Source organism: Chelonia mydas, chromosome 25 (assembly GCF_015237465.2).
Source record: "Chelonia mydas isolate rCheMyd1 chromosome 25, rCheMyd1.pri.v2, whole genome shotgun sequence".
Taxonomy (NCBI): Eukaryota; Metazoa; Chordata; order Testudines; family Cheloniidae; genus Chelonia; species Chelonia mydas.
The window spans coordinates 7,711,267-7,736,914 of NC_057858.1; the positions used below are offsets into that span (position 1 = coordinate 7,711,267).

The 25,648-nt window shown below is 49.0% G+C and overlaps 1 protein-coding gene across 1 annotated transcript; it reads right to left on the reverse strand.

Annotated features, from left to right (window-relative positions):
* Window positions 1–1,280: 1,280 nt before the first annotated feature.
* Window positions 1,281–20,772, reverse strand: MAP2K2 (mitogen-activated protein kinase kinase 2). The gene is made up of 11 exons (XM_037885752.2): window positions 20,485–20,772; window positions 18,311–18,521; window positions 16,001–16,147; window positions 15,186–15,263; window positions 14,320–14,371; window positions 14,088–14,212; window positions 11,902–12,115; window positions 10,751–10,815; window positions 9,686–9,747; window positions 8,129–8,174; window positions 1,281–6,070 (listed from the first exon to the last, which is right to left on the reverse strand). The coding sequence occupies exons 1-11, from the start codon at window positions 20,568–20,570 to the stop codon at window positions 5,960–5,962; spliced, it is 1,197 nt and encodes a 398-aa protein (XP_037741680.1). The 5' UTR covers window positions 20,571–20,772; the 3' UTR covers window positions 1,281–5,959.
* Window positions 20,773–25,648: the final 4,876 nt, after the last annotated feature.

The window sequence follows — 25,648 nt, forward strand, 5'->3', positions numbered from 1 at the left end:
ACAATGTTCTGGGGGCAGAATTCAGGGTAACGAGAAGTGCCTCTTGCTTCGACATACTATTGATTGCTGTTAAGGTCCAAGATCCATGGTGCTGAAATAATTTTGCATCCCCTACCTTCCACTGGAGGTGGCCAGGGTTGAATCCGATGCTGGGCAGCTCAGTGAAACCGAGCAGCTCGTAGCTTTAAGATACAAGAATGGATCTCACTGCAGCTTCCTTACAGGGCCTGCCAGACCACTGGTGCATCTCATCCAGAAACCAACAGCAAGCAGCCTGTAGCAGGTGCAAGCAGCACGATCCCATAATTACCTATTAGAGGAATCACTTGCCAATAGAAGTTTCTTCCTGACAGCCATGGTTAACTTATGCCTTGAAGCATACGAATGGCCACACTGGGTAAGATCAATCTAGCCCAGGATCCTATCTTCTGACAGTGGCCAGTGCCAGATGCTTCAGAGGGAATGAACAGAACAGGGCAATTATCAAGTGATCCATCCCCCGCTGTCCAGTCCGAGCTTCCAGCAGTCACAGGTTTAGGGACACCCAGGGCATGGGGCTGCATCCTTGACCATCTTGGCTAATAGCCATTGATGGACGTACCCTCCATGAACTGATCTAATCCTTTTTTGAACCCAGTCATACTTTTGGCCTTCATAACATCCCCTGGCAATGAGTTCCACAGGTTGACTGTGTTGTGTGACATACTTCCTGGTTTGTTTTAAACCTGCTGCCTGTTAATTTCATGGGGTGACCCCTGATTCTTGTTATGTGAAGGGGTAAACAACACTTCCCTGTTCACTTTCTCCACCCCCGTCATGATTTTATAGACCTCTCTCATATCTCCCACCCTCCATCATCTCTTATCTCCAAACAATAGGCCCCAGATTTTCATCTGTCTAGAACCTGTTCCTCACCCCTGTATAATTTTTGTTGACCTTCTTTGTACCTTTTCCCAATTCTAATACATCTCTTGAGATGGACGACCACAGCTGCATGCAGTATTCAAGCTGTGAGTGTACCATGGATTTATTTCGTGGCATTATGATATTTTCAGTCTTATTATCTATCCCGTTCCTAATGGTTCCTAACACGGTTAACGTTTTTGACTGCCGCTGCTCACTGAGCAGATGTTTTCAGAGACCTATCCATGATGCCTCCGAGATCTCTTTCTTGAGTGGAAATAGACCCCATCAGTTTTTATGAAGGGTAAAATTCATGTTTCAGTTTAAAAATTCATGTTTAAAAACCACCTGAGATGAAATTAAAGAGGGAAAAGGCCTTTTAATGTAAAGTGCCATTTATTATTTTTTCCAGGATGAAAATAGTTAAAAAAAAATTGCACCAACAAAATGCTCAATAGACTTTCCCCTTCACCTCCAAAACCAAGCGCAAAAGCAAAACAAAACTACCCCAAAGCGTTTGAATCGTAGAATCCCCACCGTTTTTTTATTTAAATAAGAGGGAAAAAAGATACACCCCCCACCCCAGAGCCTCATGGCTCATATACATGACCAAAAAACAGTACATAGTCATTCAGAGCACACGATCTCACCATTTCAATTAGAATTGTTTTTTTTTTAATTAACCCAAACACTTTGTATAATACATTCAATCCTCCAGAGTTGCCAGATTTGATGGAATATAAGTGCACTCTAGGAAAAAAAACAAATGGGATGTTGGAAACCATACAACTGCCACTCAGGGATGATGCGTCAGATTCTAGCTCTCAAATTTTTTCTAGCTATCAGACAAGTCTTCCCTCGGGCTATTAAACTGTACCCATTTTCTTCCTGCTTTATAAATATTATGGGACACCGTGGCAAACGGACAGAGTGAAATCTGAAGCCTGCAACATAAGCTTTGGTTTGGAGCAGCAGGGAAACCTGTCTCCCCTTCTTCTGGGCATCAGGAGATTGTACCAATTTTGCAGGTGTTCCCCCGAACAGAGTAAGAGATCCACATTCGTCCAGCCCTCTCATCTGCTTTTCTGCATGCGTGTCCTACTGGTCTGATTAACGAGAACCCAGGCACGAGAGCACCTGATAATTTGATCAAATAGGGTAACTCCGGGATAAAAATAAAGGCCTTCAAAAAGGTAAAAATAACACCAGCGCTTGAGCCACTGGTACTATTTGAAAAAATAAGCACAATCCACCATATTTGTGTGTGTGTTTTAAAAAACACCCAGCATATCTGAACCACAATCAGCAGCATGAAATGCATCTATGGGGAGGAGGGAATCCCCCACCCCTCATTAAATTATTACACAGCCAACGTGCTAGTTGAAAGACTTTACCCCACACTGGCTGACACCTTGCCCTTCATCAAGGGGGTGAAACAGACACCATATAGACATGGAAGGTGCTTCATGAGTGATCAGGTTCCGCCCGATATCCTTTCCTTTTCAGGTAGATTCGATACATTCCCCAGTGGAACGTGGTTACAGGAAAAGAATGTATGCTTTTTGGGGAAGGGGTAGGGGGGCACTGATATGTCTGCTGCCTACCCAATAAAGGGACTGTCCATTAGAAAGCAGCTGTGGCCACACTTTCCAAGCCTCACAAATCACACACCCCCACTTCCCCGAATTTACAAGTTCACAATTGACCTTTGCAGCCACTGTGGGCTGGCGCAGGTTTTTCCTTTAACAGCAGCACAAGAATGCTAGGGCTGAGGACGCAGACAGCCTCTGCCCGTTAAGCCAAAACATCGTGCCTTAGGAGACCCGACAAAGACAAGATTTCTAGACTCTAGCCAAATGGAACTCGCACATCACAGAGACCCCTCCCTGAAAGCCAAGAGGGCAAGGGAATGAGTCATTCCTATGGCTTGTATTTCTACGTCAGGCAGGAAAAGAAAGGGTATATTTAAAAAAAAAACCAAAAACATAAAAGGCTCTTTGAACAGACCCTGTCCATGTGATCCATGCAGGTTATCTTCCCACCTCATGAGACTCAACCGTTACAGCAAAACAAGGCCCTTCCTTGCTCCCGTACCGGCAAGGTACGTACCTATCATTCCCTAGAGAGGTAGCTTGAGAGAAGCAAGATTCCACCAAAGGTGAGCAGGCCCTTCCAGTTAGCTATCGTTTAACCTCTTATTCCTTTCCCTCAAGGAAATGAAGAACCGGATCCACCCTAAGAAAGGGGAGATAAATACACTTGGCAAACTCCATACGTACTACTGCCAGTCTCACAAAAACAAACAAGGCCTAGTACAGTTCCACAAGAGGCTTCCCTCAGACTTCATGTCTGGATCAGCTCACACACTAATCAAAGGGCAGGAGCAAACAGCTACCTCAGTCACTTTCTCTTAGCCATCTGGGTCTTCCTGCCCAGACAGCCTACAGGAAAATGTTTCTGAGAACCAGACAGCTCACGTGGAAAGTTAGAAAGCAAGATCTGCTTGCCCAAGGCAAGACTCTACTCCCAGCTGAGCAGCAGAAAAGACAGCGTACGACTGGTGTCCCCCTTCTAGGGAGCAGTATGGAGATCTTCGTGGTTCAGAGGTTGCCAGCAGGATTGTCGTTAGATGAAGCACATTTGGAGTGACCACTCCACCTATCACAATTAGGGAACTCTGCCGCGCAGGGATTTGTACTGGCCTTCGGCAGGGAACGCCGAGCAATGGGGAAAGCAATCATAACTCGAAGTAGCAGCGCTTCCCCAATGGAAGAGGCTAAAACTGGACAGGACTCCTAACTGCTGGAGGGGGGGGGCAGGAGAGGGGCTGCAATGGTGCAGGCAGCTCTGGGTAACAGTTCAGCCACCGTGCAATGGCATCTTTACCTATCAGAAGAGCGAAGAGACGTGCACCATGTCTGGGTGGCTTTGAGAGGTCTTTCCCCTACCCAAGAAGCATGTGCCATCAAACTGGCAGAGGGGGAGATTTTGCCCAGGCAAAGAGGACCGTTTAAGACACCCAGCTCCCATTAAAGCCAATAGGAGTTAGGCACCTAATGGTCCTCGGGAAAGTCTCCCCCAGAGACTTGATTGCTTTTGGCTAGTTATGTCACAAAACTAGTTCCAATGTGTGGTTTCATTCCTCCAGTGGCCTTGTACAGCATCTCGCCAGCTGGTCATAAGACAGCTGGAGTCACAGCTACCTCGCCCTGGTCTTCTGCCTGAAATGGTTGTCTGAAGGCTGCCGGCTGAATATACAGTTATGAACCAGCCACTCTAAAACAGTGAGACCAAGCAGGGGAGGAGAGGGAAGAGAATGAACTTCCAGACTAGGTATATTCCGGGGGAGATCACAGGTTTGAAACCCTCTGGTAGGAGCTGGGGGGGGGAAAAGATCAGTGCTGGAGGAAAAACAAAACGAAGCCCAATCCTGATCACTAGCACGCAGCTTGGAGACCTTTTCAAACAGGTAAAGAACCCAGGGTGGAAATCTGCTGTTTGGCTTCCTGTAGGATTTGAGGCATCTCCCCCATCCCCGCCCTGCCTCTCCAAAGAACATTTCTAAAAATGCTTGAATCTGCCACAGCCCTCGGAGATGGTTCTCACTGGACCATAGAGCAGCAGAGAAAACCTGCACCCCAAGAGCCTTTGGAGTTTGCATCACACTCCTGGGCTGCTGCCAGATTGGCCTTGTCAGTGCCGCGAGTAGATCTGAAGGAAGATCAGGACTTTTCTTCCCTGGGCCAGTTGCTGGGGATTCCATTCCCAACACAGCACCTCTGCCCTGGCGGCAGAACGTGCCGGAAATGCCCGCTTTCCCTTTGTGTCGCCAACTGTCGGGTGCAAGACGCAGTCTTCCTCTCAAAGCGCGGAAGGGCAGTTGGGCAACAATGCTGCTGCAGTCGCTGGGGGGGTGCTGTCTCCCCCATCACCATTCTGGTAGGCCCAAGCTTACCACAAAAAACTTCTTGGCCCTGAACGTCACATTGACTGGAAGAATAGCCAGTATTGCCCTGCAGTCTGTTATGAACTGGCTCAGACTCATTCCCTTTTTTAGCAGGCTAACTGCCCAATGTGGCGATTTAGTAGCCCGAGATGATCAGCGAACACACAGTGCATGTCTGGAATATACTCGAAAACCTCATGTTTTAAAAGCAGAAGCTTTTCCTCGCTACCCATGGAAGAAGATCAGCAGGGAAGAAAGTTGGGCTACTAAAAATCAACTTTCCCACACACAGTAATGCAAAAGGACCTCAAAGCTACATGAAGAAAAACAGGATTCCCTAGTCAGTCCTTTCTCCATCCTGTGGGTTAGGACAGAGCCCTTACTGGGCACAAAGAGGAACAGGATAAGGGAAGCTGAAGAAAGGCTTCCCTGTTAAGGAGCTGAATGTCAAACAGACAAAAGGAAAGTGGGAGAGAATTTAGTGCTGCTCCTCTTCCCCAGCTAGGCTAAAAATATTACCCACGAACTGTCTCTTTGTTCTTGCAGTGTCTCTGCTAATTTCCCCAAGCAAGCTCAAGGAATTTACTAGTCTCAACACCTTCACTTCCCCTTCTTGCTCTGCCAACACACATCCAATGGCTGTACCATCTGGCAACTGCGCCTGCCCTCACCCCACCCATCGTGCATGGATAGGTTTCTCTGTGTCCAATGCTAGAGCTTTTGACACTAGCCATTTTCAAGCCTACACCAAAAGTTAAGTGTACAAAGCACGTGATCTTCCCCGCCCCCTGCACACACACCCCATATTTTTTAACCCAAGTGAACAGGTTTCGAGAGACAACATAAGCAGCAGCACATTTCCCAAATGTCAGAAACTTCAAAGACTGAGCCGCGCTTGAACGCGGGCAAGGAAAAAAACAAAAAGAAAGCAAGCCCATTTCTGCTCGTTTGTGGGATGATGGATATTTCCCAAAATGATGGTGCTTTGCCATTTAGGAGCAGGGTGGGAAGGGGATGGGGGAGGAAGGAGGGTGGTTCTGTCTTCTACTGAAGGGCTGGAAACGGTGACAGACAGGCAGATGTATGGACACAAGGCAGTTTGCTTTGCCGTCACATGGCAGTGCGGGTGGGGGTGCTGGGCTGGTTTAACCGCAGCGTTTTACATAGCCAGCCTGCAAAATCCACCTCTTCCACTTCAGAGCGTTTGATAAAGGCGTGATTCTGAAAGGGGAAAAGAGAGAGTAAAGCATAGGCATCTCTTTCGTCTATCACAGCTCACAAGACACTCCATACTTCCCTACCACACAGTCCTCGCTCATTGACTTTCAAACTAAGGCTCGGTCTACACTACATACTTCAGTATAACGACATTGCTCAGGGGTGTGAAAAATCCACACCCCTGAGCAACACAGGTATGCCAACCGTAACCGCTCCCCCTGTGTAGACAGCGCTATGTCAGTGGGAGAGTTTCTCCCGCTGACATAGCTACTGCCTCTTGGAGGGGGAGTTATTAATCCGACGGGAGAGCTCTCTCCTATTGACTTAGGGCTTGTCTCCACTCTGTGTGGCGATCACTGCATCCGGGGTCGATTTAGCGGGTCTAGTGAAGACCCACTAAATCGACTGCCAATTGCTCTCCAGTACTCCACAGGAACAAGAAGCATAAGGAAAGGAGTACTTGTGGCACCTTAGAGACTAACCAATTTATATTCGAGCATAAGCTTTAGTGAGCTACAGCTCACTTCATCGGAGGCATCCGATGAAGTGAGCTGTAGCTCACGAAAGCTTATGCTCAAATAAATTGGTTAGTCTCTAAGGTGCCACAAGTACTCCTTTTCTTTTTGTGAATACAGACTAACACAGCTGTTACTCTAAAAGAAGCCTAAGGTAAGTCAATGGGAGAGTTTCTCTCGTCACCCCAGCATGGTGTAGACACCTCAAAAAATCGACCTAAGCCACGTAGCTGGAGTTGCGTAACTTAGGTCGACTTAGCCCCGTAGTGTAGTCCTGCCCTCAGAGCGTCTTCTCCTGAGCTGCGCTGATGTCAATTTGTAGGGCAGCCCTGCCCCCCTAAGAGGTGGGTAGCCCTGCTTCCCGAAGTCAGTGTAGGAGAATCACTGAGACCAGACAAGGGACGGCGGCACCCAGTGGCAGGATTCTGGATCAATTACGTAATCTGAGAGGGCAGCTGCACCTGGCTAGTTTCAGCAAGCTCCCATCCGATAGCCAGCGCTGGTGTAACCAGGGCTTCCAGGCAATGCTTTACAGGACGACGAAGGGTTGCCACAGCGTAACGGTCTCTGCTGCTGCCGTCCTAGGTAAAGCCAGGAGATCTGTCTCCCTAGAGCAGTTCTAACCCAGTGACGGGGTCTATATCACCCAATGACTCATCATGTTGCTAACGGTTTGGTCTGACAGATGCTTGTGTTGCAGCGACAGCTTCTTGCTGGAGCCATGCTGTACTGCCAGCACTGTTCTGATGGAGCCGGAGGACCGGCTTGTTCTGTTCTCCAGCCAACAAAACCAGCTTTTTAGATAGATGTCCAACTAGCTGTTATTTTCCAAGCACAGGGCTGGGTTTTTTGGTTTTCAGATAGTTTATCAGTAGGGGAAGGGGTGACAGCCGTACTGCTATCTAATAATGAACATCAAAATAATAATTAGCATTGGATATTATTATGGATGTCACGCTGGGAGATGGCAAGTAAAAGATCTGCCACTCCACAGAACCGCCAGCCTTTGCACCCGGAGGAGGGGGGAGGCAGGTGATGCAGCCCAGAGCAGCAGCTCCAAGAGGTATTGCGGGAGGAGGAGTGCACAGTCTCCCCGTCCCAGTCCACAGCAGCTGAGGAAACCAGTGCGTAGCTGGGGAGAGGATCTGGAGCTTAACAGGGAAAACTGATCTCTCAAACTGCCTGGGAAGACATGGAGATTTCTCTACTCCTGTTTTCCTTCCCAAAGACTTCTCTGAGGAATCACATTCGGAAGGCCTGGTGCCTGCACTGGGCTTGGTTAGCAGGATGGGCTGCAGGACCTATGTGTATTGGGCCCAGCTCTGGAAGACTGTAAATGCCATCAATCTGACTGGTATTTCCATGTAGCTTTTCCCTCACCTCCCACTCAGTTCATTCTTAATGTCACTTTGGAGCTTCCAGTGTCTCAAGAGGAGGAAACCAAATGCAACAGCAGCTGCTTCTGGTCAAGGAACTGAGGGGAATCCCGCCAACAATGCAAGCCCGAGCTGCTCACACTACAAAAAACTTGCAGCTTCCCACTTACCATCAGCATCTTCAGATCTGCCCGTTCTGCTGGATTTTTAATTAAGCTGAGAACAGAAGAAAAGGCAGGAAAGATCTGTCAGACTCCTCTTGTGAAAAGCTGCTTATTTGGCCGGTCAGGCTACCCAGCCTGGTGTCTCGTTTATTTGGAAGCCAGCGAATGCTGCCTTCAGCAGACCTAGACCTGGTCACTTCTATCACTACTCGAAAAGTGGCTTTATGCACCCACTGCTGAGGGACACCCTTCAAGCCTATCCTAGCAGATTCCTGGAAAAGCAGGATTCCCTTGAACAGTCAGACCTTTACATCAGATCTATCCAGGTTCTCATGCCACACCACACTATCCATGCCATTACCAAACCCTGCAGTAGGCTTAGGAGATAAGCATCATAGAAAAACTTCAGGGAAACCTGGTTCTGAAGGTCCAGGTCCTGCTGGAAACTTTACTCAAAGAGTCTAGCAGAAGTTGCTGAGAAACCACTCCCACCCTCATTTGAAAATAAAGATGACAGCGTAAGTTTCCGACAGCGACCAGCCATTTTAGGTGCCGAACTTGAAACACCAGAAAGACACCTTATTTTGAGATGGAGCTGCTGCTCTACATTTCTGAAAATCAGGCTTCTTCAAGGAGTTTCAAGCTGGGCACCCAAAAATTCAGGATCTCAAAGTCATTAGTCAGAGTGGGAAAATGTAGGCTTAGAAAGCTGCAAAAGATCAACCCATATCTGAGATTGAAGCGCATCCACGAACCAAAGCAAAGCTGGCAGTTCTCAGTTCAGGCCCACTAGTCATGACGTTGCCTCATTAGGCATATCTAATATGGGGGCCAACAGCATCCCTTGATGTTGAAAATTAGCACTGTATCGTCTAAATACAACCAACCCCGCCTTCCCAAGTACACAGTCTACATTAATTACAAGATCTTTTGAACATGAGTCTTAACCAAAGGCAGCTGAGCTGCCAGTGTCACCAGAGCATTAAGCCCCAAACAAGGCAAGTCCAACTGAAGAAAAACAATCCCTTCTAAGTGGGGAGAAGGCAAGAGATTGAGAGAGAAGATCACATGCTCCTAGAAACATTCTAGGCAAGCTTCCTCTGGGTGAGTGTTTGGAAGAATACCACATCGTGGAGAAGGCTGTCAATAAACCAGCATCGGCTGCAGCGTTTATCTAGGCATCCACCAAAAGTCTTATAATAAATACAAAAAGACTGGGGGACTGGATGACTCAAGTGGCCAACCCACACTGGTAGCAACTCCAAGCCATTACCCGACCGCCATTTTTGTAGCCTATATGAAATGGGCTTGTGGTCTTAGTTCATGTCTTAGTAAAACAAGCGCCCACATAAGCGCTCACAGGGATCACAGATTGAATGGCTCACAAGGACGGACGGAGGATGGTCCCTCCAGGTCAGAGTGGAGGCACACTGGCTGAGGCACGTGGGAAACCGTGTCCTGCTACTGCCAGCCTTGTTATGGGATGGAAAGTTTCAATCTCTAGGGCTGCTGAACCAGCCCCGTGAACAGCCTCGATGTTCACTTGTAGAAGGAGATCCTTACCATTTATTTACAAACTCCTGGAAGTCTTGTGTGAAAACTCCATTCGGCAGCTTAGGAGGAGGCTGGGAAAAGAAGCAAAAGGGTTTTCTGCATCAATGGGTCAGGAAGGAGCACAGTGACTGAAAAGCTGCAGCCTGAAGACCTGACTGCTCATACGTGTTTCCCTTTAAACTTCAGAACCGAGCAACTATTGCTTCCCTTTACAGCCACTAGCCTCCCATCAGTGCATATCTTCTGCCAGCTATATCATTCGAGGCCTCCGAAGGAAAACCTTGCCCCCCACCCTAGGTAAAGCACTGCCCATTTGGCTAGGTGCACAGGGGAAGCCAGAGCTGCCTACTTTTGAAGCATTAGGTATTAGCCACTGCCAAAAGGTTGGAGTGCAACATCCCAGATCAGTGTTCTGATAAGACACAGCAAATCCCACATACCTGAAACCCTACAGCAGATAGAACTAACTCAACAGGTACAACTGCGGTCAGGTAACAACTCATCATGTCACCTTGCAGGGAAAGCTGCTCCTCCCACAGACTAGTCCTGCCTCCTTACTGGGACATGCTCACTTTAAGACCCCAGACTGTAATTTACCTTAAGGTTTTTCAAAAAGAGACCAGGCGTTCGGCCCATGCTGAGAACACTGGGGTGATCTGGCTCCTAGCAGAGGGATTGTTTATCCTTCACAGGTCTATGGAGGAGTTTGTTCTAAATGGCTGATTACTGAACAAATAGTTCATTACCCCTCAGGGCTCCTCTTTCTACTCTTCTCACAGTTTCTTCAAAGATATTATAAGCCCTTGTCTGCAGGGTCTTATTCCAGAGCTAGAGGCACTTTAGTGTGGTAGACTTTAATACCAAGAGACAGGAAGAGCAAATGGGAGAGAAGGGACAGGATACAGTACAAACAGAGTGAGTAGGAGAGAAGGAGATTTTAGTGAAGCTTTCAGTTCTTATTACCCCTTTAACGGATTAGCAAATGAGGATTTTCGATCTATTCTGAGTCAAGAGACTCCAAAAGACTCCAACAAACAGAGGGAAAGGAGATGAAAAGTGATTTCAAATACCAACCTCATTAACAATATAGTCCAGCAGTTCGAAGATAGCCATCGCAGGCCGACTGTCCATTCCATGGCCTGTGTAGTTAAGAGGACAAAGGCAGAGTAAGAAACTGCACATGGACGAAGGTAACAGAACCAGCACAGTAGAGTTTACTATGATGGAAGCAAAAGCAAGGCAATGGGGATGGATTTTTTTAAAAGCCTGTTTTGAGCTTTATGGTTTCAACCTCTGCTACCAAATCACTGATCCATTTAATAGCTCGGAGCATTTGGGAAGCACAAGATCATATTGCTTGGAGGGCTTGAAGCAGACCAAGAAGCCTTTGGCCTTTAGATCAGCAGTTCAAATCCAGCCACTCAATAATTACCATCTAATGGCTGTTCAGATGCCTATGTGAGATGAATTTGGTGGCCTCAGTCCAGCTCCCTGATCTGTTCAGATCTCAAATACACCACAACTGGCACATATTTGGCCCCTTTGGGATCAGTCTAATCGGTGACCAAGGAGCAAATGGGCTGCTGAAACTGAACTTGCCCTTACCCCAGGGCCAGGATTCAGGCACGCTAGCAGGAAGCTTGCTCTGCCGATACAAATGCTGGACCTGACCTATGGGTAACAGCACTTGCCTCTAGGGCTGTCACATCTCAAGTTCGTCAGCAAAGCAATATCACATTGCTAGAGATACAAATTTCCAATTCAAGTTCTGCACAGTTAGACCAAGATTTTCCAATGATTTTGGGGCCCAGCTGGACACTTCTTAAAGGGACCTGATTTTCCCAGGGCTGAACACCAGACCTCTGAAAATCAGGCTCCTTTCAAAGCGCCGCAAGTTGCGCACCCCAAATCACGAGTCACTTTGGAACATCTTGACCTTCATGGGGATGCTGCCTTTGTGGGAGACTGACTTTACACATGGATTTTGTAAAAACCAGAGAAGCAAGAATCAGTGCTGGCTTCTGTTTCCAGTGTTTAGGTATAGGCCAGGCTCCTGCAGAATAAGTTCCCATTGAACCCTTATGTATTTGCCTCGCTTCAATTCCATGTCCAAACGCAGAGAAATGATGAAAGCGAATTAATGGTCCTGAATTGTTTCATATTTCTAACCCAGCCCCATAAACCAAAAATCATCCCAGCACACAGGTGTCAATTTCAGCCCTTACCACTGACAGGGCGCCCGGGGGGTCTGGGCCGCGGTGAGATGCTGTGAGGTTCTCCCTCTGCCCCATCGACCATGGGACGGCCAAATATCGCTTCCAGTTCCTTGGAGTCTGGTGGGGGGATTGGGTACCTTCCGATAGACAGCTCCACCAGGGAGAGACCCATGCTCCAGATGTCGGATTGAACTGAGTAATGAGTGCCCTGCAACCGCTCAGGCTGTAATGAAAAGTCACAGATGTGCCTCAGTAAAACTGTACTTCCCAACAGAAGAGAGGTCACTACATGGAAGAGACTCCATTGACTGGAAGTAATTTGTGGCTATGGCACATTACTGCAGAGAAACTCTGCCACAAACGGAAGGATACAAAACACTCCCTACTAATTATACATTTAAATGAAATAGACCGACTATCTTTCTCCTGCCCCGCCCCCCACACCTTCAGGCTAAAGTGGCTCTTGCAAACTGCTTTTTTTCTGTTTCAAGGAGGAATTGCTGCAGGGACAGGCTGTTTGAAAATTCACTCAGTCTTCTTTATAAACTAGAATCCTCTGAGAGCCTACAACTCTTGACACCAGCAGGAAACATTAATATGCTCAGAGGAAATATGGGGGGGTAGGAGGGATTTCTTCTACCTAGAAAGATCATGTCCACAGAATGTGTAGTGCAGGTTTTATATACTTAAATGCTATTCTAATCCAGCTCTTCTTTAAGTTCTGCTATGGCCAGAACAGTGACTGACTCCACAGGGTTATTTTCTCAGTGTATTCAGATCTAGTTTACTCAGTATACAAGTAAAAAAAAAGATGATTTTCTTATCTGCCCCATACTACAAACTCCCAAATAGAATCTGAAAACCTAGCTGGGTTTTGTTCCTTACATCACTGCAGAACGAATAGGAGTCACAGCTGTCAGTAGAGATATGACTCAAAATCACAGAGCGCCAATGGACTGAGAAAGAAGGGGACTTCTTTTTTTTAATTCTAGTCTCTGTTTTAACCATAACTGCACTTGAAGAGGAACAGTGCCCAAAATACAAAGAAGTTCAGAGTGAAGGACAAGCACAGGCTGACAGCACCCCTAAGAACCCACGTCTTTGTTCCTAGCCGTCAGGCTGGGGAGATGCACACTATACGCCACCCCACTGAGGCGAACGAGCTAAGGACCGAGTGCCAGCACAGATTTAGAGTTTTGTAATTATACTGGTCAGTAAATCTCCTGCTGAAGAAAGCAAAGGACACTGGCTAGAATGGGAGTTGTGCAAGTTTTCACAGACATATAAGAGTCAATATGCAACAATTCCATTGCAGATAGATAGTTAGACCACCAGCCACCAGACTGTTTGGATAGAAATGGCATCTAATGATTAAAGGAACTTCAACTTAAACATCTCACCTCTGTCTGAAATTCTTCTGCCTACTGCTACAAAGTAGTACCTGAGGTGACTGTCACTTCTTTTTCCAGTTCACGTGGGGCACTGGACACCACTTTGGACCCAATTCCCCATTGCCCTGCACAGTGTGGAATATCTGCACCAGTGTGAAGCGAATGGAACACACTACCACTCTGGCTTTCACTTTGCAGCTGGCGTGAATGACTGCACAAGGCACAGGGCAATGGAGAATGAAGTGTTTTATGGAGTCCTTTTCAGAGTTTTCACCTGAATAAGCCAATATCCCTTAGGTGACTTGGTTCTTTCCACATAGAAACAAGAGCAGGGGGGTGGGGGGGAGGAGGAGAGCGTTTTTTAGAAGCTGCAAGGTCAGCTCTAAGCCCATAAATATTGGCAGGGGAACTCAGGAGCACATGTAGGACTTCAAACTACTTTTAACTCTTTTTTGAAACCGACTCATTTTAAGGTTGATGGCATCCCTTTAAAAGAAGCAGATTTATGTAAGTCCATGTAGGTGTTCTTTGTACATCTAAAAAATAAATCAAGCTGGAGACAGAAGTGAAGTGAGGTCTTGATCTAGCCCTCAGCGATTTGTCCATATATTACAACTACTTCTCTGGTGGGCTAGTTTCAGCATAGAAGGGTGTAATAGCAGGATACTACAGGCCAGGCTAAGAATGCCTGGAGTTGTGAGTGACCCTGGACACTATGCTAACTCTCTGTCTGGTTCAGGAGAGTGGTAAATCCCTCTCCCTTGTAGAATACATCCAAAGGTTTACATAAGAATAGGGACTTACAGACATGTAGGATCGAGTCCCCACAAAGGAGTTTGCCATGGAATCAATGAGCTGACCGCTAACCCCAAAGTCACATAGCTTTATCTCTCCCCGGGAATTGACCAGGATATTAGAAGGTTTCACATCTGAGAATAGAAGAGAGAGAGATAAAAAATGTATGCGCAATGCTAGGTAAGAATAATCCAGGTCTCTGGTTGTCATGAGAAGCTATTTTTAGGTTCTCCCCTCTCACCTCTGTGCATGATCTGATGCTTCTCTCTTAGATAGGCCAAACCTCGCAGAACCTAGAAGGAAACCAAAGGAGAGAAAGAGCTAAAAGCTGGGAAGGAAAAGTCTTTCCCTTTGGAGAGAGATCTCTTGCACAGACTTAAGATGCTGTAATACTGCATCACCACCAGTAAAGCCTCCCTGTAGCAACTAAGGGTTCCAGCTTTAGGGAGTAACCGACACACAGCCGAGCAAATGTTGGTTGCACTTTAGATCCACTCTGCTTAAGGAGATAAAACTTTCAGACAATTGAAAATCCCACAGTGTTAGATATGAAATCACCGGTTCATTGGCTCAGTGGAAACTTTCCATGAGGCTCCTACACCACCGTTCCTACCCTACCAGCTGGGGCTGCAGTAAATGGTCTGAAATATACTAACTTCCCAGCTCATACGGTTATTCTTTTGACTCCTAGTTGATGATACAATAACAATATATGGGGTGGAGGGAAAACCTGGGTTTGCAACTTGAATTAGTAGGTGTATCTACCAACAGGAAATTGTGCTCCAGCTCCAAGGAAATAAGAGACTCCCTGGGTACAGAATGGATTTCAGGAAGGGTTGGAAACCAGACCAGCAAAGGGTCAAGACTCAGATGGTATTTGCACCCAGTACACCCTGAGAGACAGTAAGCTCTGAATGGGAAGACCAGATAGCAAGTGTGAAAAATCGAGATGGGGGTGGCAGGTAATAGGGGCCTGTATAAGACAAAGCCCCAAATACTGGAACTGTCCCTATAAAATCGGGACATCTGGTCACGCTAGTTCTGAAAGCCTGAAGCCTCTCCTCTTCCCCTTGGGTTTTGAGTGAGCTCTGTGAGAGGGATACTCACCGCTATGCTGACTTTCCCCAAGATCTCCTCAGGAATCCTTTTGGCTTCTTTCAACACTTGATCTAGAGAGCCTCCATCCTAAATTCAGAGCAGAGAAGTTAACTGAGCACTGGCAGGAAAATAAAATAAATGGCCTGAAAAGTATTTTCCAGCTCTAGGCTCTACAATTTACATACCTATGAGGACTGAGCAGTGTAAACAGCATAACACATTTGGGTTCACTAGTCAGTAACACTAGATCAGACTGTCCACACACTAAGGAAGATCTCTGTGGTAACCACCACAGGTGGGTGTTCAGAGGACTACGCCCACCTCTTGCTAAGCACTTCATGATTAAACTTTGCTATCATAGGAAATGCCATTTTAATTTCGTCTAACATATTAATGTCACAGGCTTTCCGCACTGTTTCTCCTACACACTAGTGTCAATGCAAAGGCAGCACTGACTGCACCAATGGGGAGGAGACACAACACGCCCTCCCCGCCAGATACAGCGGAAGACGCACACTGCAGTTCAGTGAATTCTGTTCAGTGGAGGGTTTGCAACATTTCCTCTTGGCTGGACCCCAAAACCGCCACTTCCGCTTTCCAGAAAGTCAATTTCTCTGTATTTTAGCTGCTCAAGTAGGGCTGTACAGCTCCTAGACAGAGTCTGATGTCCCAGCTCCACCACCCATGCCCTGAGCAACAAGCCTTTTGCTGTCAGAAAAAACTCTAGCATCACTTACTCCTCTGCATCTACAACCCAGAGGGATCTGCCCAGTATACAGCACTGGAGAGCAGCAGCAGCTTAAAAGGAGGGAGTTTAGGCTCACCATGTGCTCCATGCAGATGCTGATCTCCCCATCGCTGTAGAAAGCTCCATAGAAACCCACAATGTACGGAGAGTTACACTCGTGCAGGACCTGCAGCTCTCGGATAATTTGATTACGAATGGCGGGTTTAATTTCTAAATGAATCAGCTACAAAGGGAGAAAAATCAAACAACAGAATCAAGGAACAGCTACAAGAACATACAGCTGTAGCCTGGAAGTAAGGGAAGGGAGAAACAAAAGAGGGGGTTGAAAGAGCCCCACTTTGTCCTGTACTGGTGAGAGCTGTTCGCCCTATCTAAGCAGTGAGGCTTGCTGGACAACTACTCTTGATTTCTGCATGCTACACAGAATGCAGCTGAGCACACTAGTCACCCCTGTACTGATAGTACAGTGCAGAAAAGCAATGGAACAAGCTGGGTGCAGAGATGACACCCAACATAGTCAATGTTTATCACAAGAAAACCCAGCTCTACAGGCACTATAAAGGGTGTTTGAATACCAAAGAAACCAGGGAAGAACTAAAACATGGTCACTGAGAGGGAGTTGTTTGAAAGTTATGGAGCAGATGAATTATTCCTTGGACTCCATGTAGGACCAGTTTATCAATGTGCAAGCAATACCTCGCAGGAAGGGAAGCTGTAGCTGCTAGAAAAATCAAGTCATTCTCAAACAATAGCGATCACCATTACATGCTTTAGAGTCTCTTGAGACTTCTATCATTCTGCATGGGGAGACAGGGAAGGTTTGGACCAACAAACAGCCCTATGCTTGACAATGCTGAAAACCTCAAACCAGGCTCTGAACACAGGTTTCCATCAGTTTTCACATACACAGCATCCCACTGACACCCTTCCAGCTCCAGTATTCCCAAGCTAGATGCTACTGTGGAATGCTATACAGATACTGCTGTCCAGGGGAAGCCAGTCAGTGGGACATATTTGCTCATCAGACCCATGAATTTTACCTGTTGCTTTTAAAATTCATCCCTATAAGACAAGAGACCAGAGTTTCAAGTTAAGTCACACTGGATTTGAACAACCGTCAGAAATCTTACTTGTTCTCTCACTGAAAGTTAGCCATTTTTTTATTATTTATTTTTTTTTGACAGGCAGGTAAATTATTTATTTCCATTATTAGGCACCATTAGGTGGATGAACAAATTGTGTGTCTGGGACAGTAAGTTTTCATTACAAACTCACAACGTTCCTCACAGAACTATTCTCGCATTAACAAAGCTCTTAAGTTGGAAGTTGAGAAAGGACATCTCAAGGAAGAAGGGTCTCTGGGACTTTGTTGCTGCATATGATCTAATCCACAGCAAGTGGCACAGAGTCCAGGAACCACTGTAACAGACCTGTCCTCTGCTAGCAAAGTGCACTTCTTTCTGCAGGTTCTGCCACACATTGTCTCTCCTTGTTAGGTTTCAGAGTAGCAGCTGTGTTAGTCTGTATCTGTAAAAAGAAAAGGAGGACTTGTGGCACCTTAGAGACTAACACATTTATTTGAGCATAAGCTTTCGTGAGCTACAGCATCCGATGAAGTGAGCTGTAGCTCACAAAAGCTTATGCTCAAATAAATGTGTTAGTCTCTAAGGTGCCACAAGTCCTCCTTTTCTTTCTCCTTGTTAGCTACACCTTGCACCTGAAAACTGTACAATTCTCCCGCAAACCTCATCCAATTTAGTCGAGTTGATTAAGAGCTGCTCTAATGGAAAAATAAAGCATGAATGTGCTCTAAACAGTACACAGGATTTGATAAAGTGCAGCTCACGTCCCATGGTCTAATACTGAAGAAGGAGTCAGAAGACTGAATTGCTCAGAGGATTAATAATGGACAAAACTCATCTTTGTGCCACTGTGTCAAATCCAGCTCAGGTCAACAGTGGCAAAAAGTCACTATCAACTGATGACTGGTGGCTCATGCATAATGAGTTTGAGGAACCTCACTCCATTTGCTAGTGTTCACATCACAAGAGTCACCGTTGCTGGTAGTTTCAGCAGAAAGGACAAGGAGACTAAACTCTCATCTCACCCCAAAGGGGGATGCTCCAGGTCAGGGTTGAAGCACAGAGAAAAGAACAGTGCTGCTGCCTGGACAACACCTGTTCTAAGGATACCTAGGAGACTTGGTCTCCAGGGCTCATAATCAGGCACCCTTTACCAGTATAGAATTCATTTAAGGAAGCAGAAGGTTAAGAGTAGGCAGAGTCCTGCTTTTCTAACAGGATGATCTGCTGTTACAACCTCTCTCCTGCGTGGCACGATAGGCCAACACGAGCACAAGAAGGACAATTCACGTGCCACTTTTTACCTTTCGTGCCATAATGAGTCCTGAGGGTTTGTGCTGCACTTTGGTGACCACCCCACCGTTGCCAGCTCCCAGCTCGGAGATCCTCTCAAAGTCGTCATCCTTCAGCTCCCCAACCTTGGCTTTCTGGGTGAGGAAAGCCTCCAGCCTCTTCTTCTGCTGCTCATCCAATTCCAATTCCTCCAGCTTCTTCTGCAGATCTACCAGGTTTGCCCTGAAGAGAAACAGGGAGGAGCAGGACAAACTGTTAGAGCCGGTTAGGGCTCTGCTAAAGACAGAGAATTTGACGTCCCTTCCTTCAGAGGAGATGGCAAAACTAGAACTGTGGCTGTTTGCTAGCTACACAAAGAGCCAGAAGGCCCAGCATAATGCAGTCCCATATATAGTTTATGCTGGACCCCTTCAGCACTGCCAGTAGGGAGAAGGGAGCTAAGAGGAAAACCTTCTCCAAAGCTATGTATATACTGATTCATATCTTGATATGGCAGTAAGATAAACAAATGACGCCTTATTACAAAGGCACAAACCCTGGAATGTTACTGATAGGGACATAAGAATTGCCATATTGGAGATAAATGATGCAGCTTCTTCCCAGAAGCCCAGATCCCTTACAGAGATGCAGCTTTTTACAATCAGCCATTTAAGCAATACCATGAAACCAGCGGGAATCATTAAAACCTTAAAGGCGCTTTAGCAGCAGCGCTGCTCACTGCCGGGAGAGGAGCAAGCTGTGCCAGTAGCCGCTCCCCTTTCTGAATCCAGGGATACAGCTAGGCAGTCCACTAAGTAACATGAGAGGGACTTTCCATGAAGTCATGCAAATCCCCCAGCTTAAAACACTACACCCCTCACCATCCTGCCCAAACCCGATGCCTATCTATTATCCAAGCACAATGGGGTATTTATGCTCGGACGCCACCTGCCTTTTGGAGCTCCTGTTGGGATATCTTTGGTCATCAGAAGACTGGACTGTCAGTATGGTAGGCCCAACGGTGTGGAGCTATTTCCCCTTCGAAATCCATCCCAGCCCTTCAATCCACAATTTTAACCACCACCCCAAAAAGTCGCCGTCTTTTTTTTTCCTTCTTCAGAGGGTGCTTTTTACAATCACCCTGCCAAGCCTCACACAGAGCCCACCCCCTCTTCCCGGGCAATAGCACCCCATCCCCCCACCTTTGTTTCCAGGTGAATGTTTATGGTGAAGAATTGGGCAGAGCTCCAAGCACTTAGGACAAGTGAGTCTTTACAGGTATTCCCCTGAAACCCCTTGCAAACTATACAGCCCCCATCATCTCTCCAGTCTACCCACCCAAACGACAACGCCCCCCCCAAGCATAACTGTCCCAACATCCCCTGTACCCCCAGCGACACCTGTCTCACGCCAGTTCCACGTCCCCAGCCAGGGTGAGAGGCCCAGCTAGGTGCCTTTGTCTCGGCCCCTGGGGCCTCCCGTTCTAACCCCGGCCACCTCCCTGCCCTTCCCTTGGCCCCCTGGGGGCGACCCCTCTCATGGCCCCATTTCCACTTGAGCTCCTGCCCCCACCCCCCATGCTCTCAGCCCCCTGCCCCATAGAGCCCCACTTGCAGTTCCCATCCTCCCACCCGGCTCCCCCTCCCCCCACTCTGACCTCATCCTCCAGCCCAGTTCCCCTGCCCCCCCACAGCCTGGGTCCCCCCTGAACCCCCTGCATGCCTGAAGCACCACCCCCGGCCCCCCTTCACCCCCCAAGCCCAGCCCCCCCAAACCCCCTTCACCCCCCCGTCCTGGTTTCTCCCCCTCAGGCACCCCTTCACCTCCCAGGCCCCCCCAACCCAGCTCTCCCCCAGCACCCCTTCACCACCCAGGCCCGGCCCCCCCAACCCCCTGTGCCCCCCCAGCTCGGACCCCCTGCCCGAACCCTCTTCACCCCCCTGCCAGGATCCCCCCCCGCCGACCGCCTGAAGCCCCACCCCCGGCCCCCCTTGACCCCCAAGCCCGGCCCCCCCAAACCCCTCGCCCCCCCCCGGCCTGGTTTCCCCCCCGGCACCCCTTCACCTCCCAGGCCCCCCCCAACCCCTCGCCCCCCCCCCCCGGCCTGGTTTTCCACCCGGGCCCCCCTGCACCTCCCAGCCCCCCTTCACCCCCGCGGGCCGGTTCCCTCCCCCTTCACCCCCCGGGCCGGCCCCCCCGCACTCACTCGGAGGAGCCGTCCGGGCTCGGGCCCTCGGCGATGGTCGGGGTGATCGTCAGGGCCGGCAGCACCGGCTTCCTCTTGGCCGGCATGGCCGGGCCGGGGCCGCCCTCCTGTCCCGCGGAGCCTAGCGGGGGCCCCGCCGCATGGCCCGGCCCGGGGCCGCCCTACCCCCCGCGGGGCTCGGCGCGCCGCGCTACGCGAGGCCGGGGCTTTGCGGCCTGGCCGGGGAGGGGGCAGCGGAGGCCGGAGGGAGTCAGCGCGCGGGGCCGGGCTGCATCGCAGGCGGGGCGGCACCGGGGCGAGCCAGGCGGGGAGGGGCGGGCACTCCCGGCAGGGGCGGGCCGGCCGCGGCAGTCTCGCGAGAGCGCGCTCCCGGCGGCCAGGCGCGGCCCCGGGCAAGGCAGCTCCCGCCGGGGCCGCGCCTGCGGGGGCGCGCAGGGAGGGGGGCGGGGCGCGGGAGAGAGCGGGTGGGGCGGAGGGACGCGGCGATGGGAGAGGGAGTCTGGGGGAGGGATGAGGGGGGAAGGAGGGACGGAGTGGGGGTGGGGAGGGGGTGAGGCAGGGTGGAGGGATAAGGGGATGGAGTAGGGTGGGAGGCATGAGGGGGGTCGAGGGATTCGGTGGGGAGGGATGGGGTGGAGGGACAGGGTGGGGGTGGGGAGGGGAGTCGAGGAATGAGGTGGGGAGGGACGGGGTGGGGTTGGAGGGATGGGGTGGGGGTAGGGAGCGGGAGGGGTGAAGGGATAAGCAGGGTGGAGGGATAAGGGGATGGAGTAGGGTGGGAGGGATGATGGGGGTCGAGGGATTCGGTGGGGAGGGATGGGGTGGAGGGACAGGAGGGGGGGTCGAGGGATGAGGTGGGGAGAGAAAGGGTGGGGGTGGAGGGATGGGGGGAAGGAAGGATGGGGTGGGGAGGGTGAAGGGATGAGGCAGGGTGGAGGGATAAGGGGATGGAGTAGGGTGGAAGGGATGATGGGGGTCGAGGGATTCGGTGGGGAGGGATGGGGTGGAGGGACAGGGTGGGGGTGGGGAGGGGGGTCGAGGGATGAGGTGGGGAGGGACGGGGTGGAGGGATAAGGGGATGGGGTAGAGGGATGGGTGGGGTAGGGAGGGGGTGGAGGGATAAGGGATGGAGTAGGGTGGGGATGAGGGGGTGGGGTGGGGGTAGGGAGGGATGAGGGGGAAGGAGGGATGGGGTGGGGTGGTGGATGAAGGGATGAGATAGGGTGGAGGGATAAGGGATGGAGTAGGGCGGGGATGGTGCGGTGGGGGGGATGGGGTCGGGGAGCTGGAGATGAGTGGGTAGGACTGGGTCGACAGAAGGATGGTGGGAGAGGAAGGTCTGGGGGTTTGCGGAGTTATTAGCTGGGAATAAGGATTTCTATAACTTTAGTTTTCACCATGCAGCTTTCCCGGCGTTATCATCAATAATAAATCTTAGACGTTTTGGAGAAGTTGGAAGGCTGCAGTCAGACCCACCTTTCTGTTTGTCTATCATCCGTCTGTCTGCCTAGCTACTCAGATGGCTCCCTGCCTCCAGAGCGTCTGAGTACTTCCTACAGGTTTTAAAACAGAAAGGACAATCGCATTCTCTCTTTCTTCCTCCCCAGCCCATAGAACTAAGTGGATTCGTTTATAAATTCATATGAGTGTGAGAGAGAACGAGGGCAAAGCCATGATACTGCCTTTAGTTCTGACTCAGCATCGGGAGGACTCGAGGACCGCGCTCTCTGTAGATCAGTAGGCTGCTACTGATCTTGGCTGCTCCCACATGCTGCAGAAGACGGATAACTCTCCCCTCCTAGGTGTGTGATTTTATCCCAGTAGGTACAGATACCAGGGTGTTGGCTGAATTAGAAATCTAGGTAATAAATACATGATAAAAGAACTAATCATTATCAGTGAATCATAACCAAGAATAGATTCCCTCATGACACACTCTCTAGTGATCAGCTCATGCTTCAAATCACAGTCTTGTGTCACCAGGTTGTTCTTCCTCCCTTCTTCCCAGTTCATCCCTGTGGTTGCCACCCAGGCCTGGGCTAACCAACTGGAAACCCCCCATCTGACGAGATGGCATTGTTTCATTGAGCAAAGGGCAATGTTCAGTCCCATAATTACATGCAGGCAATTAAAATCAAGTGCACTCCTGATCCTGGCAAACCCTGATAACCATATGTTGGTACCAGCGCCAAGTGGGTGAATTGCCAGCATCAGTTTTGACAGGTTGTGACCAAAAAAAAACCCAACCCCCAGCCCAAGTCACTTTCACATTTCTCCTCTTCCCGTTAATGCTATAACAGTCCCTCTGTGAGCTTCTGACTCCAGCAAAATAGCAGATGAAATTCAGTTTTGATAAATGCAAAGTAAGGCACATTGGAAAACATAATCCCAAAATGATGGGGTCAAAATTAGCTGTTTCCACCCAAGAAAGAGATCTTGGAGTCATTGTGAAGCATTCTCTGAAAACATCTGTTCAATGTGCAGCAGCAGTCAAAGAAGCTAACAGAATGTTAGGAACCATTAGGGAAGGGAGAGAGAAGACAGAACCTATCATAATGCCACTGCATAAATCTATGGTACGTCCTCACCTTGAATACGGCCTGCAGTTCTGGTTGCCCCATCTCAAAAAAGATATATTAGAACTGGAAAAAGTCCAGAGGGCCAGAGAAGGGCAACAAAAATGATTTGGGGTTTGGAACAGCTTCCATATGAGGAGAGATTGAAAAGAGTGGGACTGTTCAGTTTAGAAAAGAGATGATTAAGGGGTGAGGGATATGAGAGAGGTCTATAAAATCATGAATGGTTCAGAGAAAGTGAACAAGGAAGTGTTATTTACCCCTACACATAGCACAAGAACCACGGGTCGCCCAATGAACTCAATAGGCAGTAGGTTTAAAACAAACATAAGGAAGTGCTACGTCACACAACACACAGTCAACCTGTGGAACTCATTGCAAGGGGATGTTGCGGAGGCCAAAAGTATGACTGGATTCAAAAAAGAATTAGATCAGTTCATGGAGGACAGGTCCATCAATGGTTCTTAGCCAAGATGGTCAGGGATGCAACCTCATGCTCTGGGTGTCCCTAAACCTCTGACTGCCAGAAGCTGGGACTGGATGACCAGGGATGAATCACTCAATAAATTGCCCTGTTTTGTTCATTCCCTCTGAAGCATCTGGCATTGGCCACTGTCGGAAGACAGGATACTGGGCTAGATGGACCATTGGTCTGACCCAGTATGGCTGTTCTCATGTTCTCGTGCCTTCTGAGATCTGAACCCAGGGACCAGGAACACGGAGGAGCTAGAGAAGTACTGGCTTTGGCCTTGATTCTCCACTGCTGTACATCAGTTTCATCTGCACTGACATCAGTGGAGTGATGTCTGATTTACACTGGTGAAAATGAGGGGAGAATCAAGCCCCTTATCTTTGCTTTTGGGACCTCAGCTCTCTGGAGCTTCCTCCCTTTTGGTTCCAGAAGTCCCAGGGTGTCAGCCCCTTTTGATGAAAAATTTTACTTCTGGCCTTTGGCACAGTCCCTTGGTTTTACATCACAGCCCCTTGGTTTCCCGTCTGGTTTGATCCAGATGTTTGTTTTGCCTTCAGGTCTCTTTACTACAAAGCTACTGGATACTTTTGTAGTTAGGAGAGCTGCAAAAATTAAAATGTGTTACAATAGAGCCCTGATTATTTGTTGGGGGAATGACACAAATTTGTGGATAATTAGGAGCTTGGTGAATTGGGGAAGCATAATCCAGCTGCATCTGCCCGAGATTGCTCGGCTTTTCAGCCTGCTGGGTAGTCAGATGGCCTTTCCACTGTGCTCAGGAACTCAGGATGTTGTGCAAACTACTGAAAACCCACTGAAATGCAGCCACCTCTGGGGTGGGATGCAGCTGCTGTATAACAGCACACAACAATGCTACACAACAGCTCAGGACAGGAAGTGAAGGAGAATACAGTATCCACTGGACACTTTATGGGGTATGTAGGGAGACAGAATAGAACTGCCTCTGGCTAGGAGCTTGCATTTAACAGTACAAATCTTGCAAAAAGCGTCAAGGGCTCTTTAATCACAAAGCCTGCAGGCCTTTGATTTTGCATTTCAGCTGAAAGACCTTTCCACTTCCAGTGACTTAAGGCATGAACTTTAAGGCATATGGGTGTTGGAGGCTGGCCAGCCATACATTCTAAATGCCTAGGGTGACCAGACAGCAAATGTGAAAAATCGAGAAGGGGGCAGGGGGTAATAGGAGCGTATATAAGAAAAAGTCCCAAAAATTGGGACCGTCTCTATAAAATCTGGACATCTGGTCACCCTATAAATGCCCCAAGACTTTTTCTTTCTTCCTTATTCTCTGCTATGGGCGAAGAAGAAGGGATGCTATTGAGCACAGAGGTTCTCGAGTGAGATGTATAACTGAGCTTTAATCGACACTGACTGCTAAGCATGGGCATCCCCACGGCACAGGCTATGCGCCCGAAGTTCAGGCCCAGCATGTGCCAGGCTCAGCAGCAAAACCCAGGATGGAGGTGGGAGTCTCTTTGTTGGCTTTTCCACCATCCTGGTTGGAGGCCAGGGGAGGATGCCCCCAGCAGCCTGGATTTAGTTGCTCTCTGCTGCCATTATGTTCCAGGTCCCAGGCTCTCTAATAATTGTCATTTATTCCCCTAGCTGCCTCCTGCAGAATGTGAAGCTGAAACATGCGACCTTTGCACCAAGTGCCTTGGGTTCCAGTAACCCGGCAATAAAATCACACGCCTGAGGACATTGCTCAGTGGAAGCTCCTGCCCCGATGCTATTGCATCACCGCGGGAGCTGACAGCACCTGGGGAACAGGATTTAAAAAATCACAACTTCTCGGGGAGCGGTGGTATGAACCTGTATGCTCCCACTAAGCAGGATTAGAGCTCTGTCTCTCTTCAGCGGTGGGGGAGCTCTGTGTACCCACTGGACTGTTGCCCAAGAGAGCAGCCCCACATTCCCTCTTGGGAGTGATCTAAGGGGCCCTGAATTTGAATAGATCCAGTTTAGTCTTACGCCTTCCCTGCCAATATTGACTGGAATCTGCTTCCGAGCAGAGGCAGGCAGGAGCGTAACCTCTGAGATGGGATCAGCGGGTTTTGGGGGTGAGGCGATCACAGACTCACCCTCCAGATCTGCC

What these genes read in the sequence shown, in the direction of transcription:
- MAP2K2 (XM_037885752.2), bottom strand. Translation starts at nt 20,570, where the DNA reads ATGCCGGCCAAGAGGAAGCCGGTGCTGCCGGCCCTGACGATCACCCCG. An exon ending in GGACTCGATCCTACATGTCT is followed by an intron (nt 12,116 to 14,087) that starts GTAAGTCCCTAT and finishes TTTTCATTACAG; the next exon opens with CCTGAGCGGTTGCAGGGCAC. An exon ending in TGGACTATATTGTTAATGAG is followed by an intron (nt 9,748 to 10,750) that starts GTTGGTATTTGA and finishes TTCTTTTCCCAG; the next exon opens with CCTCCTCCTAAGCTGCCGAA.